General features: G+C 31.5%; 2 protein-coding genes across 9 annotated transcripts; both read left to right on the top strand.

Moving 5' to 3' along the window:
• Positions 1–462: 462 nt before the first annotated feature.
• On the top strand, positions 463–5,141 carry LOC123717457 (protein PFC0760c-like). 4 transcript variants are annotated; one of them, XM_045673451.1, is made up of 6 exons: positions 463–730; positions 1,146–1,265; positions 1,466–1,780; positions 1,850–2,008; positions 2,082–2,151; positions 2,225–5,141. In XM_045673451.1, exons 1-6 carry the CDS (start codon positions 601–603, stop codon positions 5,088–5,090), a joined length of 3,660 nt encoding a protein of 1,219 aa, XP_045529407.1. In that variant the 5' UTR covers positions 463–600; the 3' UTR covers positions 5,091–5,141. The 4 variants fall into 4 exon arrangements, with proteins under 4 accessions (XP_045529407.1, XP_045529409.1, XP_045529408.1 ...); XM_045673453.1 differs by having other exon boundaries at positions 1,850–1,969; XM_045673452.1 differs by having other exon boundaries at positions 1,490–1,780.
• Positions 5,142–5,268: 127 nt separating this feature from the next.
• On the top strand, positions 5,269–14,746 carry LOC123717456 (uncharacterized threonine-rich GPI-anchored glycoprotein PJ4664.02-like). 5 transcript variants are annotated; one of them, XM_045673446.1, is made up of 15 exons: positions 5,269–5,453; positions 6,342–6,407; positions 6,657–6,803; positions 8,085–8,174; positions 8,482–8,604; positions 8,903–8,947; positions 9,017–9,055; positions 9,129–9,308; positions 9,482–9,628; positions 9,742–10,398; positions 10,737–10,799; positions 10,884–11,810; positions 11,885–11,953; positions 12,035–12,094; positions 12,485–14,746. In XM_045673446.1, exons 1-15 carry the CDS (start codon positions 5,439–5,441, stop codon positions 14,459–14,461), a joined length of 4,605 nt encoding a protein of 1,534 aa, XP_045529402.1. In that variant the 5' UTR covers positions 5,269–5,438; the 3' UTR covers positions 14,462–14,746. The 5 variants fall into 5 exon arrangements, with proteins under 5 accessions (XP_045529402.1, XP_045529406.1, XP_045529403.1 ...); XM_045673450.1 differs by having other exon boundaries at positions 14,304–14,746; XM_045673447.1 differs by lacking the exon at positions 10,737–10,799.
• Positions 14,747–14,836: the final 90 nt, after the last annotated feature.

Consider the following 14,836-nt stretch of genomic DNA (forward strand, 5'->3'; position numbering starts at 1 on the left):
TCGTTGACAACGCACTAACTAGGCACTTCTAGCAGACAGAACCTTCAAATTTAGAATACTTATAAGCATTGAATGTTATAAAGGAACATGTATATGTATGTATGTATGTAGAAAATTGTAATGATATATGCGAGTAGTATAAGATATTTTTAATTACGGAATGCCTTAAGACAGAGGTCCCTTAAGTTGGGACTGAAAAGGTGAATCGTAGAACGGCGTTGCGACACTTCCTTTTTTTACAAGTTATGTTTTAGCTCAATATATTATTATTTCCCTAGGGCACAGTAATTGGTACTTAGAGAGATACAAAGGATATGTTACGCTTTTTGGACAAAGTATAGAACGTAAGTAAAAGGTATTTAACTTATTTTTGTACGCAAACTGAAAATAACTTCTGAAAAAATCCCATTGTTCTCGTTATCTTGAATCTATGTTTCAAAACATCACATTTCGCTAGTCACTACAATTTTACGACTCGAAGAAATAACAAGTTTTTAAAATTCGAATCTCGACTTGCGATTTGGCGCCAATTTCTAAATTTAAGAAACACATTTTGACAGTGACGTATATTTTGTTTTGACATATATTTTTATCAGCCAAATGTCACATTGTGATTATGATACAATATTTTATAGAGTATTCTGTGCAACGGTATTAGGTATAGCATTTACATTTACAGTTATTTTGACTAATGTCTTCATTGATATTGATGGGTTGTTATCAAAGAAAGGTTAGTAATGAGTAATTAGCGGTAGATATCTACTACTCTCGTTTAACTTCGATGAATAAAATTCCTTAACTTTTTTAAATTAGCTTCTTTCTCAAAAGATTTCAATATTTAATTGTAAGGATTTAAAACTATACAAAAAGATACAAAATATAACGCTATTCTCGTTAAATTACTCGGAAACCTCCTACTCCATAAACTACTATAGGCCTCAAATGAAAAGCTGGTTTTTTAACAGGACAATGAATGTGATAAAACATTTTTTAGTCATTACAGAGGTTTTATGAATAAGACAATACATTCTGAACCAATAGCAATGATTTCCGAGAAGGTTGACGACCATTCCAATTGCGTTCAGTAAAATGTTCGGAATGCTAATTTTGAAGTACAAAAAATATAATTTTGATTTATTTTAAAGACACCGTCGCGGAGTCCACATCCAACTTTGAAAGTTACAGAACAGAAGATGTTAAGAATGATGTTCAATATGATGATCGGAGCGATGACGCAGATCCATATAGGGTTAAAAGATCAATAGGTTTGTAGATATTATAGTAAACGCTGGTTTTGGTTCTGCCCACGTACTTTTTCTTTGGATTGCTACCGTCTATTCGAAAAGTACATAAAAACCATGTAAATATCGACATTTACTATGTTTAGACATTTACATATTTAAATGTACCTTTAAAAGTAGAAGTGAAAGATGTATTGGTAATTAAAAACATATACTTATTTCAGAACCCAATAATTTTTTGTTTCAAGTTAAAAACCCAAATATAAAGAAAATGTTAACAAACAAACTAGCAAATTTACTTGAAGAATTGGACGAAGAAGAATCTACGAAAACGAACGGTAATGTGGAACAGACGAAAGCGAACACAGAAAATATAAATAATAATCAAAAAGATAAAAATACAGAAGAAAATAATGATAACATGCTGCACTTAGCAATGCATAATATTCTTCTACAAGGTATCATTGGACATATGGATTTAAATAATGTGTATAAAAAAGTGCACCTGCTTGTCAAGAATTTTTACGAACATAACACCGGTAAGTTTAATTTTATTTTAGAGCATCAAATGTACATTGGAACCATCTCTATCAATTATTTTATTTTAGAAAAGCCTAACAATGCTATAGAAACTTCAAAGGAAATACCAGAATATACAAAGCAGAATGAAGAAGAGAAGTTTTTTGAAGAGCTTTTGAAATGTAAAACTTTAAAGGACCAAGTCAATGGTATAAAAAATAATAGTCAACAAATTAATAGACAGAAAGGTGATATGGTTTACAGTGGAATTTAGTCACGGTGCCGGTTTGACTTATATAATTTTTTTCTATTTATTTTCAGAATCTAAAGTAGTAATTAAAACAATTATTGAAATAAATGATAAAGGAAAGCTTCAGAGAGACAATAGCTCGTAAGACTATAATTTACATAGTTTCAACAACCTAAATGTATTATAATTTAATAATATGTTTCCATGATTTCAGGAACAATAACGATATCATAGGCTTAATTAAACTTATATATAACGGAAAGTCAATAAAAATTGAAAAACTTGAAGATACATTCATAAAAACGGACAAAGATGATGGAAAAATTACTACAAATGCGCAAATATCAAACAAAAAGTTGTCATATTTTACTGGCAATCCTCTTATTCAAGAGAAGCAACTTTCTGATCCAAATTGGAATAAAATAATCGAGAATTACATAAAACAACACAAAGTTAGTAATGATTTTGTAAAAAATATAGAAAATAAAATAAACCGGAAAAAACGTCAAATTAAAATTCACTACCTTGATAGCAAACACGCAACTGATAAGCCTAAAACTGCTGAAAAAATTAAAAAAGATGATGAAGAATTATATATTGAAATTGAAACACATTTTGATGGTAAAGGGATTAAAGGGGAAAAGAAAAAGAAGTTAGTTCGAAGTCTTATCGATAAAATTCAAAAGGCAATTCACGATGATGGGCACACTGCAACTCGTAAAAAAAGTATGTCAAATGATATAAAAATCATGAAGAGGAACCAAGATCCAATCAAAATGAAAAATGACTTTTTCTTAAGCAAAATTGTACCAGCAATTCGCGATATTGAACATAGACAATTAGATCCGATTAGCAATATTATATCTCCTATTGATGATAATTTCAATTATAACAGTGACAGAATTTGGAATTCAAAAGTAGCATCCCCAACATTTTACTCAGGACAACCACTAGAAGCCGTTGAAATGGGCAACTTACTCGCGAACTACAATAACGAAATAGCTAAAAGGGACCAAGAACCAATAACTATTAAAAATAAAAGAATCAAAAATCGAGTTAATGATCTAAATAACGTTACATTTTATTTGAAAGATATTGATGGCTCTGGATTTTCAGTAGGTTTCAATCAATATGTTGATGAACCACCAGACATGGAAAGTTTAAAACTTTTCAGTGGGGTAGAAAATCTTATTCAAGAATATCATAATACTTACGATGACTCTAATAAAATGGATAAGGTCTCAGACAACGTAAATAATGAAAAAGGGCAGAATTATATTAAAAGAGAACAAGAAAGTATATCAAATTCTCACGTTTTTAGGCGATCAGTCAACAATGACCCAAATTTAAATTATTCTTATAAGAAATTTATTAAAAAACTTATTAAACCAATAAATTACTATAAACCCTGGAAAGTCAATGGCAAATTATTAAACACAATATTTACAAATAGACAATATAAGACTACTGGCTCGCCAGGTACAATAAATGTTGTCTCGAAACCAATTAAAATAAATGATCTATCTGTTGCTTTTATAAACAACTATTATAATGAGATACCTAAAAAATATAGAGTGGATTCTTTGGAAAGTAAATTAACAAGACAAAAACGATCGGTAAGTGTGAAAAAAATATCAAATCTGAATTCTAAAATTAAATTAAATAGATTTATAAATATCAATCCTAAATTTAATAAAAAAAAATTCAATATCAATAAAAGAAACAAAAGACAAGTGAATAAAATAAGAATAATAGCTAGAGAACGATCTAAGGGGAAAAAATCAAATGAAGAAAATATAATTTTACTATCACCAAGTGATATGTACTCGAAGAAAAAAGGAAACATACCAGAAACAGATGCAAGTGATACCCAAAACAGTGACACGGTACCATTTTCTGAATTTCTTAATTTAAACTATCCCAATCAACCATTAATCGATGAATATCGCAATGAACCTCAAAGTTTATCGATGCCACAATATCCTCATATATTTTTTGAAGAACAGACGTCAAGAGAATATTCGAGAGAAGATAATTCTGCAAAACCTTATAGAATTCAAGCTAAGCCAAATGTCAGACAACTAACCTACCAACCATCAGAAGTTATAACTGAACGATCTTCATCAGTTTTTTCCAATGTAAAGCTACCAGGGGTTGAAGAAATTGTCAATGCTATTATACCACCCAAGTCCAATTATAAGGTCACTGTTAAAATTTCGCCGAAAAATACATCTAGTATTCATTCCGGCTTCAAAGAAGTTCACACTAGTGTAAATAAGAGTTACGATCGGAACGGTTTCCGTTATTTTTCGTTATTAAATGTATCACAGTTTTCCAAAGTTGAAAATGTAAATGAAAGTAACATCGTGCCTGAAAATAGAAGAAGCATACCATTGGCACCAGTTAATAAAGAATTAAAAGAAAAAGAAAAGCAAATACAAACTCTATTTCAATTACATAAAAAGAGAATTGATTCGCAGTTAGATAATTTGAAAAAAGAAAAATTATTTATAGAAAATGTATTACATGAAAATGAGGACATTAAAATTAAAAGAAATGAAAATGTTAAAGATCCGGATAACCCATTAAATGTAATAAGTAAAATTGAAAAACCACGAAAAACAACCACTCCTAAAACATTTTGCACTGTAACACAATCTCTTCAAACTAAAGAAAGAAAACAACCTGATGATCCAGAAACGAAAATTTTAATAAGGACAATACAAAACAATGAACAAACTACAAAGGAGATTTTAAAGAAGATCGATGTTAATACAGACTTACTGCGACAGTTCCTTCACAAATTAACTTCACAAACAATATCAACGACGACAGAACATTTTGAAAGAATATATGGAAATAATAATTACTTCCATCAAACAGACTTGAGGAATAGTTCCGAAAATCAAGCAATTTCATTACCACAGACTCATTACGCGGAGCGAATGTTTAAGCCTAAATTGTCGACTCAACAGCCGAATTTTCAGATAAGAAAAAACCAGTCAAGGTTCTTCATAGACGATCTAGAAGATTACAACTCGGTATCCGCTACTATTAAAATTAATACAACTCACTTGTAAATATTATAATGGGGTATAATGTATTAAATATATAATCCTTTTTACAACAGTCAACTGTATAAGTTATTTTGTTCCCCAAATGCTCTGATATTCATTTGATTTAAGATTTATGCGACAACTATTACTTTATTTGGAAGAATATCAAACTTACTTTTTATTAATTATGCATTTATTTTATACGCAACCAATATTCATTTAAGATTTCTATAGATAAAATTATAACAGTAAAAGATAAGCGATCATTTCAGATAAAATTTCAATAATTAAAAAACAATTAAAGTGTAATAATTCATAAATGACTGGGTTTCTTTAGTCGCTAGGTTTCTGTTTAGTGGTAAAGTTGTTAAAATGTGGTGTTCAAAAGTAAGTTTTTAATAACTAGGTCCATGGTTACCAGTAAAAATGAATATCTTGTTGTAGCCTATAAGTAAAATAAAACTAAATTAATATTTAAAGATTTTTCTGGTGTCCGCATCTAGTAAGGTCTAGGATGTCAACCATACAATGTTTTCAATATAGAATCTATACAAAACAAATAATTACTTATTTTATCATACTATTAATCTATACACGTAGGTACTATTACGTCCTAATGACCAATGCCCGAGTACTAAATACAAAACACTTGTATTGTTACGATTCGTTTTGGTTCTATTTTTTAAATAGAGCCGACACGTCAGTTACTAAAAATATGTATCCATGATAAAAGTAATAAGAAATGCTTAAAATCTATAATTAATATGAAGCCTTGTGTAAAACCTTTAACATTGATATGGTTTTTAGTTAATCTTCATTTTTAAACTTAGTGTAATATAAAAATCCCTTACAAGAGTGATGTTCGGTGGCGGTTGTTGTAATATCAAATATATTTTAATTTAAACACTTTGTTTGAAGCTGGGTAACAACAGACTTTAACCTTTTAAAATATGAGGTTATAACCAACTAAAATTAGGGGCACAAAAACTAACTTTAGAAAACTAAGGATTTATAAATCTAAGTGTCAATAACTGTCAAGTGCATTCAATAAGTGTCAAGTGGTCATTAACGGAACTAAGAATGTTGTATCACAATTTATGAGTCTGTTAAAAACTTAAGAGCTCATATTGACTTCAATTGTGCGATGATTGTCTACATTTTATTTACGCTTCTAATTATTAACTAAAATATATATTTGTAACTTAACTAATGTTAGGTTGCATAACTCACGTAAGAGCCGTATATTTGTCACTTTGATATCATTTCGCATTGCAGGTTCATATAACTCTTCTCTTATTCGAGCTGCATTTTATTGCTCTAGACTGCCATCCTAAGCCAGAGGTAAGTTAATTCTCAAATAACCGAATAAGATTATGCCAGTTTTACCTAATGGACCTTAGAGATTTATACAGCTTTTAATGCGACTACGGAAAATACAAAAAACTTTATACTCACTCTAAAACAATAATTTAGATCACTCATCAAATACTTATATTCTAGAACCACCCACCCAAACAAATTCCCAAGTGTTTTCTTTTATAATATAGATATGTGTTAAAATATAGTACGAGTAACGTTTTATATTTCCAGAAAAACAACATTGAAACATTTGAAATAAAGCAATTACCAGGCGAAGTGGTTGAATTCATCAATACAAAACCAGACGAACCAGTCATAAGAGAAATCTTCTTTTATCATATTGTTGAAAAACCATATTTGAAGAAGAGTCACAAGACTGTAAGTACAATTATCCACAATAAAACATCATGGAATCATTAACAGAAACCACCGCAATATTTTATTTAATTAGAGTCTGTTTTAGTAAGTCGAAATTAAGGATGCGTTAAATTTTGAAACGGCCCTTTAGCTACTGTACGTATACATTAGCATATGGGCGTAATGACACTTAAACCACTATATACTGGCAAACATCTTGAAAAAAATTCCTTGCCTGCGCATTAGCGATCGTTAGGTATTACTTGGGGGGCAGTGCGCAGCGGCGGTCGATCTCGTGATTGGTAAATCAGTTGACCAGATGTTTGCCGGTATATGTATCGCTTAAGTTTAATATACATAAGATATCTTAGCTCACAGAGCGCAGCGGTCAGGATCGGTCGTTGTTGCCCTATTTGTGTTTTATTGTGTTTCCTTTCTAATCTAACTTCCCAACAGGCTGATTGTGTACGTGCTGGCTTCTGTGTTCTTCTCCTTTATCGAGAGCGGTGTCATTATGAAAATTTGCTATGCATTTTCATACAGTATGCTAAGAGATTCTGTGTTAATTGTTGCGACTACTTGTGCAGGTCTAAAGTAGAGCACAAGCGTATTTCTTACGCGCGGTGTACATTTTTTAGCAGCGAGACGAGCTACCCTATTTAATAATAGAGGCAGGGGCGGAAAAACTTACGACCTGGCAATAATATGGAAAAACTGAATAAGCTCACGGACCATAGCGAGTTAGGACGGTGCTCAAGTGCCTCTCTAACTCCCTCTACACAAGACGACACCGCATTAAGGGGGCACAGAGTAAATACGAATCGAACTTGGTATCAGTCATCGGTACATGCAGCGGCTTGGACGTTCGCTGACGATATGGGGTCGGATTCAACCGGCTCTATGTTAAGCTTAGGATCAACAGGCGATCTATATATAGTAGACTCCTGAAGTAGCAGGCTAGGCCCCTTTCACCCCAGCATAGAAGTTCGATTCTTTTTAGTGCAGATGCTGGCCGGTTACGGCTGTTTCTGCAGATAGCACAGTGTATTTGGGGCTAAGAATAATGTATGATGATATCAAGGGTCATCATAAATCATTCATGCGTCCGTGTGGCAGGTCGCTGTTACGGTGCTGCCAAAGCGAGGGGGGTTTTGTGGCGAAGTGAGGTTTTAGTTGGTGTGCACTGTCGTGAGTCCCATATAATCACGCCGAGAATATGTTAAAAGTTGTATTTCGAATGCATTTTCCCAACATTGTAAAATTATTGCTTAGGTGCATACTGAAATCCGTAATTCTTTTCAGTCGCCGGATAATCAAGAGCCCGACTTCGATGAGTCCATCAGACCCTTCACCAATGGTCAAGGTTACCAATTCTTCGACTCGCAGTCAAAGGTAAGTTGTAATCGTCTTTTTTACATAATAGGAAACATACCTAAAAGTTTCCATTATATGGTGTAAAGTACTGGAAACAAAGTTGAAAATAATGTTAATAATGCGTAATTCAATCCCAATCGTAACGTTTTACAAGAGGACCACCCCCCCTACCCCACCCCCCAAATTCGTTACATAATACTTGAACGCTCCATTAAAGAATTACTTGATTTTATCCGCACATTACTTGTATAAGATTTTGTTCATTATATTTTTTACATAATAGTATAATTATGGCAGATATGCTAAAGACGATCAATTTGCTTAGGACCCAATGGAGAAAGATGCTGATGACAAAGATATTAAAAAGAGGGATTTTTCCATAGATACTAACGACACGACAATTCCTATACATGTTGGTAAAACTAATGTTGAACGGAACTTAGACAAGGTATGTTATCAATCGAATTAAATAAATTGTACTAGTTCCACATTCCTATACGTTATCTTGATCATATTCTTATAAGCAAGACTCAGCCTTCGTTACCTGACATACCTCGTCGGTTGTTGGCTGTTAGACATTTTCCTTCCTTTTCCTTCGCCATAGAAACAGGTACTTGTCATCATAGATAGAAATATCCATACATGCACTGCAGGGGTTGAAATACAAAACCTAAGGTCGTGCGCCTAAACACTTATTTACAAATGTAATAAAATATTTATTAAATAATATAAATATTGTATTTCAGAATAAAAAGACTGAAGATGAATCAACCAAAACAACAGAAAATGAGGTGAGGGTGAAATTGTAGCTTATAATTTAAACAATTGTACATAATATTAATAGAGCACATATTTGGCAGGAACAATCCGGCAATAACAGAAGGAAACGAGATATTGAGGTAACTTGTTTTCGAGTTATTTTTTTTATATACTTCTAAATATTCCATATCTAATCGAGACAACTTATTTCAGTATCAACCAGTAATGGACAATCACCGAAGTGTTATCTACACAAATTCACCCAAAAACACGAACGCTGAGAATAAACCTTTTAAAAATAAAGTGAGAAATATGTTCAATAATTTACCGAGTGCTAAACAAAGGCATACGTATGGTATGAGTCTGCATAACGGATTTGGTAATATGTGGAATGTGAGTACTTATGAAATACTATCATAGTTGGAATAAATTGAATTAATTGCGGCTTCTTCTCAAAGGAATTAAAAATATTTTTAAATTAATACACGAGTCATAAGGACAAAATATTGAATAGTTAAATGTTATTTGTGTATGAAAGCCACATTTTTGCACGTGTAATTTTTCAGAATATACAATCTCTGCCATTTATAAATAAAATTGGATCACTGTTCACTACGAAACTACATAATGAGATAGAAATACCAATTAAGAATAAAAAAGATATGGAACCGGTTGTAAAAGAAAATCCCTTACCACCATACATCACAAATCTGGTAAGTGTAGTTTCGCGAAACGTCGAAAAAATTTAGAATTATGTCAATAATTAAATCTTTATTTAAAAAAAACAATATTATTTCATTATAAAAACATCGTTTACCATTTACAGAAAATAACGGCAGCTCCAAAGATTTTGGAACCAACAAATATCAAACCAGATACAAAAAGTAAGCCGAATACATCTATGGAAGAGCAATTTGTTTCAAGCAATGTTTTAAGTACAAACAAAACGCAAGATTCCTTTAAAGATTCAAGTTCAGAGCCTGAAGGGTTTACGTCAGAAAAAAATGAAATACGTCCAGGAAAGATTTACGTAAATGAAAACCAAAAGAGATCGAATGATGATAGTAATGAGCTTCCAGAAAGCAATGATTTAACTGACGATACAAAAGAGGCTTTTGTCAATCAAAACAATATAAATTTAAGTATTGAAAATAAAATTGATGAAGCTCCCAAAGACAACTTGCAGTCAGATGTGGATGAAATAGAGATCAATCCAATTCCAATAAAGACAAGTCCAAAAATTAACGATAATACAAAAGAAAATAATGAAGATATTGGCAATAATAAACACAGTTCATTTTATGAAAAACTAAAAAAGTCATTTAAAAATCTTTTAAATAAGCTACCTTTCAAACAAAATCCTTTACGCGAAAATAAAGTTAATGAAAGTATAGGACCAAAAAAAATTCCAACAAGATTGAACGAAAATAATTCAGGTACATATGGTATGAGTTTAAAAAATAATGCAGGATTTGTTTGGAATGTAAGTACACTTAACCACATTACTTTGTCTTTTTTTTAAATATATCAAATTATTGCAGTACTTTAAGTATCTCTTCTAATGATATACAACTATAATGTTCGAAAAGGAGAAATTCTAACATCGAAATGAAACATTATTTTTGTCTTGGGTGAAAGGAAGCCTATATATATATATATTTATAAGGTACGGTTTTTCCTCAAATTAACACGAGTGATAAGCATGGCACAACTCGTTTTATATTTCCAGCAATCCATTCTGTCAATCTTTGTTTGTCGATTTTAGGAAATATGAATATGTTCTTCTATTGGTTCTTTGGTAATAAGTGTTGTTTTTTTTAGGATTTAGACTCCAAACATGCTACATTTATTAATGTAGGTGAAACACCTTTAGTTGACAAAAGAGTAAGTCTATAAACATCTATCACGTTCATATGGACCTAAGCCATTTATAAGTGCAATTATAATTGCAATTTATATTTCTTTCAGGATCATATACCTACAGAACCAAATGCAGAGCCAACAGACATTCTATCACATTTTAACGATAATATTGTAAAGCCAACAAGCTTAACTACCACAACAAAGATACATACAAACAAACAGACTGATTCAATTAAAACAACCTATGAAATTCCTACTAATACAGAAAATACGTTTACTACAAATAATTTAGAAATAACCCCCAAAATAAAGTTCGAAACAAACGAAACAATGGATAACAATCATACAATTACAAAATCCGATTCCACTACTGCAAGTGATATGACAACACCGAAATTAACAACTATGACTACGGATACCAAGACTTACGTTCCAGAGACTTCAAACACAACTACGGAGGTGATAAAAAGCACGGCAAATCAATCTGCGTTTAATAAGACTGAAATTACCACAGATAATAAAGAAATCACTACAACCAAATATGGAGATACCTTAGCAAATCTAACTACTACCGTTGATATCAAAAACCAGACTCACGTTTCAGACAGTTTAAAAACAACTGATGTTGTTTTAACAACTACAGAAGTAATAAAAACTACGGCCAAACAAATTACTTTTAATAAAACCGAATTGACCACAGATAATAATGAAATCACTACAACCGAATATGGAGATACCGTAACAAATACAACTACTACTAATGAAGCTAATACAAAAATTGACAATACAAACCAAGTTATAACAACTCAATCTTCAAGTACAACTATAACTACTGGACCCCAGGTGTCAAAAACTGATTTTGAAAGCACTACTACGATTACAAGATTAAATAAAACAAGCGACAAAATATCAGAACCAAATGCAAAAAAATTTACAGAAACTTCAAAAAGTAATGTGACGACGGAGAGTCCAGAAGTTAATAATAGCACAACAGAAGCTCAATCAAAAAACATTGATGATATAGATACACCGGTACTTGTCAAGATTTTTAATTTTAAAACATTAGACAATTTAATCAATTAACAAAAATTATTTTTGCTTTCCAGAAAAACGACACGAAAAGTCATTTAAAAGGAGAGTCCATAAAATCAGATTTAAATAAATTATTAGAAAAGGTAACTAATTTATTTAAAATTATACATTTAAGATAAGTCTTATAACTGATAATTGATATTCTATACATGTTTTTTTTATAGAAAGTGTTTTGGGACTGGCTCTCCGCATGGACATCGGCCTATTTCGACGTTTTAGATGAGGTACGTACATTAAAAAATCAATAATTTGCAACGTTGCACTATTTAGTTGCAAACATACCTGCTTTAAAATGTAACGTAAATATATTATTGCTAATACGTCTTTAACGGGCATCTAAGGAAATTTACTTATTAAGGTAGATTTTAGTTTAATTGATTTATTCTATTTTATTGTCCGACGTAGTCTGTATAATAATAGTGGTAATTAATACACGTGAGGGAAATTCTGGATTTTTAAAAATTATTTTTTATGACGTTTGCAATCATCAAAAATAAATGAGAAAATTGCCAGAATTTCATTCAGAATTCAGACGCATAACGTTGCACGCATATTCATATACAGACGTTAGACAAATTATTTAAATTAATCTTAGAACTGTTATCCTTTTATAGAGCGTAAAGGACCTAGTGAGAGAAGAAGTGGCTTTGGAACTTAAAAATATAACCGAATTAATAAAAAATAAACATAACGACGAAACAGGTATATCACCAACAGCATCGAGACCGGAAATTAATTCTACCAAAACAAACGAAATAAGAAAAAGTCAAGACGACTCATACGACCATATAACAACATCAAAACCCTCTGTTAACACAAGCGATATTGAAACAAGCGAACGCAAAAACCCAACAAATTATAGCAGCGTTAACATAGCTGGAGATACTATAAATGGCAAAAGTGTTGATGTTACAAACATATTTATATTTATGAATGACAACCAGGACAATACTTTAAAACCAATAGTAAATAAATATATAAAATATGTAAATGACACAAATAAGAAGATTACTGAATCTACAGATAACGTAACCGTTGTTGTAACAACTACATCTAGAACACTTATATCAGAAAAAGACGACGAAAAAACTATGTCAAACGATACTTCTAGCTTAACCAATAAGAGTCATACAACAAAATATAATACAGACTCAAGTTTAATCTCGGCAACGATCACCTCTGCCGCTTCTGAAATTACATCAAATAAAATCCCAGCGACTGAAAATTCTACGAACAGTGACGGTACCACAGAAAAGATATTGACAACAATACATAAACCAAACTTAGCAGTTCCAAGCCCTTTGACCAAAATAAATTCCTCAGAGAAAACCGCTGATTCTGTTATATTAGACAATATTAATGTAACTACAATTTCTAACAACCTAGCTACAGAAACGATTTCAACAACTTCTACGATTGACAAAACAAGTACTATTAAATCAATCAGTGTAACTGAACCTTTAATAACAACAAAATCTGCAAATATATCTACGAAAGTAACTACTTTAACTTCTCCCTTGGAAAATACCATGACAACTACTCAAATATCGCCCATAACCACAGAAAGTAGTATTGGTAATGTAAATACAACAAAAGTAACAACTCAAACGGTTAGTTCGAGCAGTTCTGATTCAGCTACAGCAACTACCATTTCTAACAACCTAGCTACAGAAACGACTTTAACTACGATTGACCTAACAAGTACAATTAAATCAACCAGTGTAACTAAACCTTTAACAACAGCGAAATCTGTAAATATTTCTACGGAAGTGACTGTTTTAACTACTCCCCTGCAAAATACTATGACCACTACTGAAATATCGCCCATAACGACAGAAAGTAGAATTGGTAATTTAAGCACAACAAAAATAACAACTCAAACGGTTAGTTCTAACACTCCTACTTCAGCTACGGAAACCCTAAAAGCTGATTCTACCATAACTACTACAACTACTGACAGAAGTACTACGTCCCTGAATAAAAAATATTCAAATCAAACAACATCTACAACAACTCCCGCACTACAGAATAACAGTAATGAACAAAATTCTACGACATTAAATAACACAACCAATTCAACAACAGAAGGACCGACCACAATTAGCACGTCGAGCACAGAAGCTACTACGTCAGATATGAAAATTGGAGTAAACGCCACTACAGAGGCCTCTATCGTTAACGCTACTTTAATGAATTCTACAATTAAAGAGACAAATTCCAGCGGTAACAGTACTGCAACTGTTAGCGGTAAAGATATAAATTTGACAACAGAAGTAACTACGATAAAAGAATCTACAAACAATACCGAAACGCCAACAACACATTCTGAACCGCATCCAACCACTGAAGGGCCCTTGGCAAACAACTCTGCTATTAAAGATTCTCTACCAAATATTACAACTGCTGTGACTAACTCTACAATGAATTTTACAGAATCTTCGACACTTGAAAACTCAAACAGTACAGATAGTAAGGCGACTCAAGATACTAAGACTACAACAGAAAAGGCTACGCAACCTACTACAATAAGCACCACAGTACTAGATAAAGTAAATACAAGTGATACCACCACAAGTCCAAATAAGAGATGAAATCTTTTAAAATATGTTAAATATATGCTAGCATTGAAATAGTTTTAATAAATAACTTACTTTAAGATGTTCACCATCAAACGGTTGATAATTATAATGAATTGTTTTAACTTAAAAATAACCAAATTACATTATTATGTATATGACCAAAGGCCATAACATACTATATGGTAGTATAGGCAATTAGACATATTTTACATTTTACTAGAAAATAACTTATGTACAATAAGGATATTGGTAGTAAAGTATAAATAAAACATTAAATTGAACACATTTATTTCTTAATAACAAATGGCACTAACTAAATTCATTTTAACAATTTGTGCATACATTTTATAAAAATAATTTTAAAAAACATGCATAATATATGGCAGT

This window comes from Pieris brassicae, chromosome 12 (genome assembly GCF_905147105.1).
Source record: "Pieris brassicae chromosome 12, ilPieBrab1.1, whole genome shotgun sequence".
NCBI lineage: Eukaryota > Metazoa > Arthropoda > Insecta > Lepidoptera > Pieridae > Pieris > Pieris brassicae.

What these genes read in the sequence shown, in the direction of transcription:
- LOC123717457 (XM_045673451.1), top strand. Translation starts at nt 601, where the DNA reads ATGTCACATTGTGATTATGATACAATATTTTATAGAGTATTCTGTGCA. An exon ending in TAGGGTTAAAAGATCAATAG is followed by an intron (nt 1,266 to 1,465) that starts GTTTGTAGATAT and finishes TACTTATTTCAG; the next exon opens with AACCCAATAATTTTTTGTTT. An exon ending in ACAAATTAATAGACAGAAAG is followed by an intron (nt 2,009 to 2,081) that starts GTGATATGGTTT and finishes ATTTATTTTCAG; the next exon opens with AATCTAAAGTAGTAATTAAA.
- LOC123717456 (XM_045673446.1), top strand. An exon ending in GAAGGAAACGAGATATTGAG is followed by an intron (nt 9,056 to 9,128) that starts GTAACTTGTTTT and finishes AACTTATTTCAG; the next exon opens with TATCAACCAGTAATGGACAA. An exon ending in CACCTTTAGTTGACAAAAGA is followed by an intron (nt 10,800 to 10,883) that starts GTAAGTCTATAA and finishes TATTTCTTTCAG; the next exon opens with GATCATATACCTACAGAACC.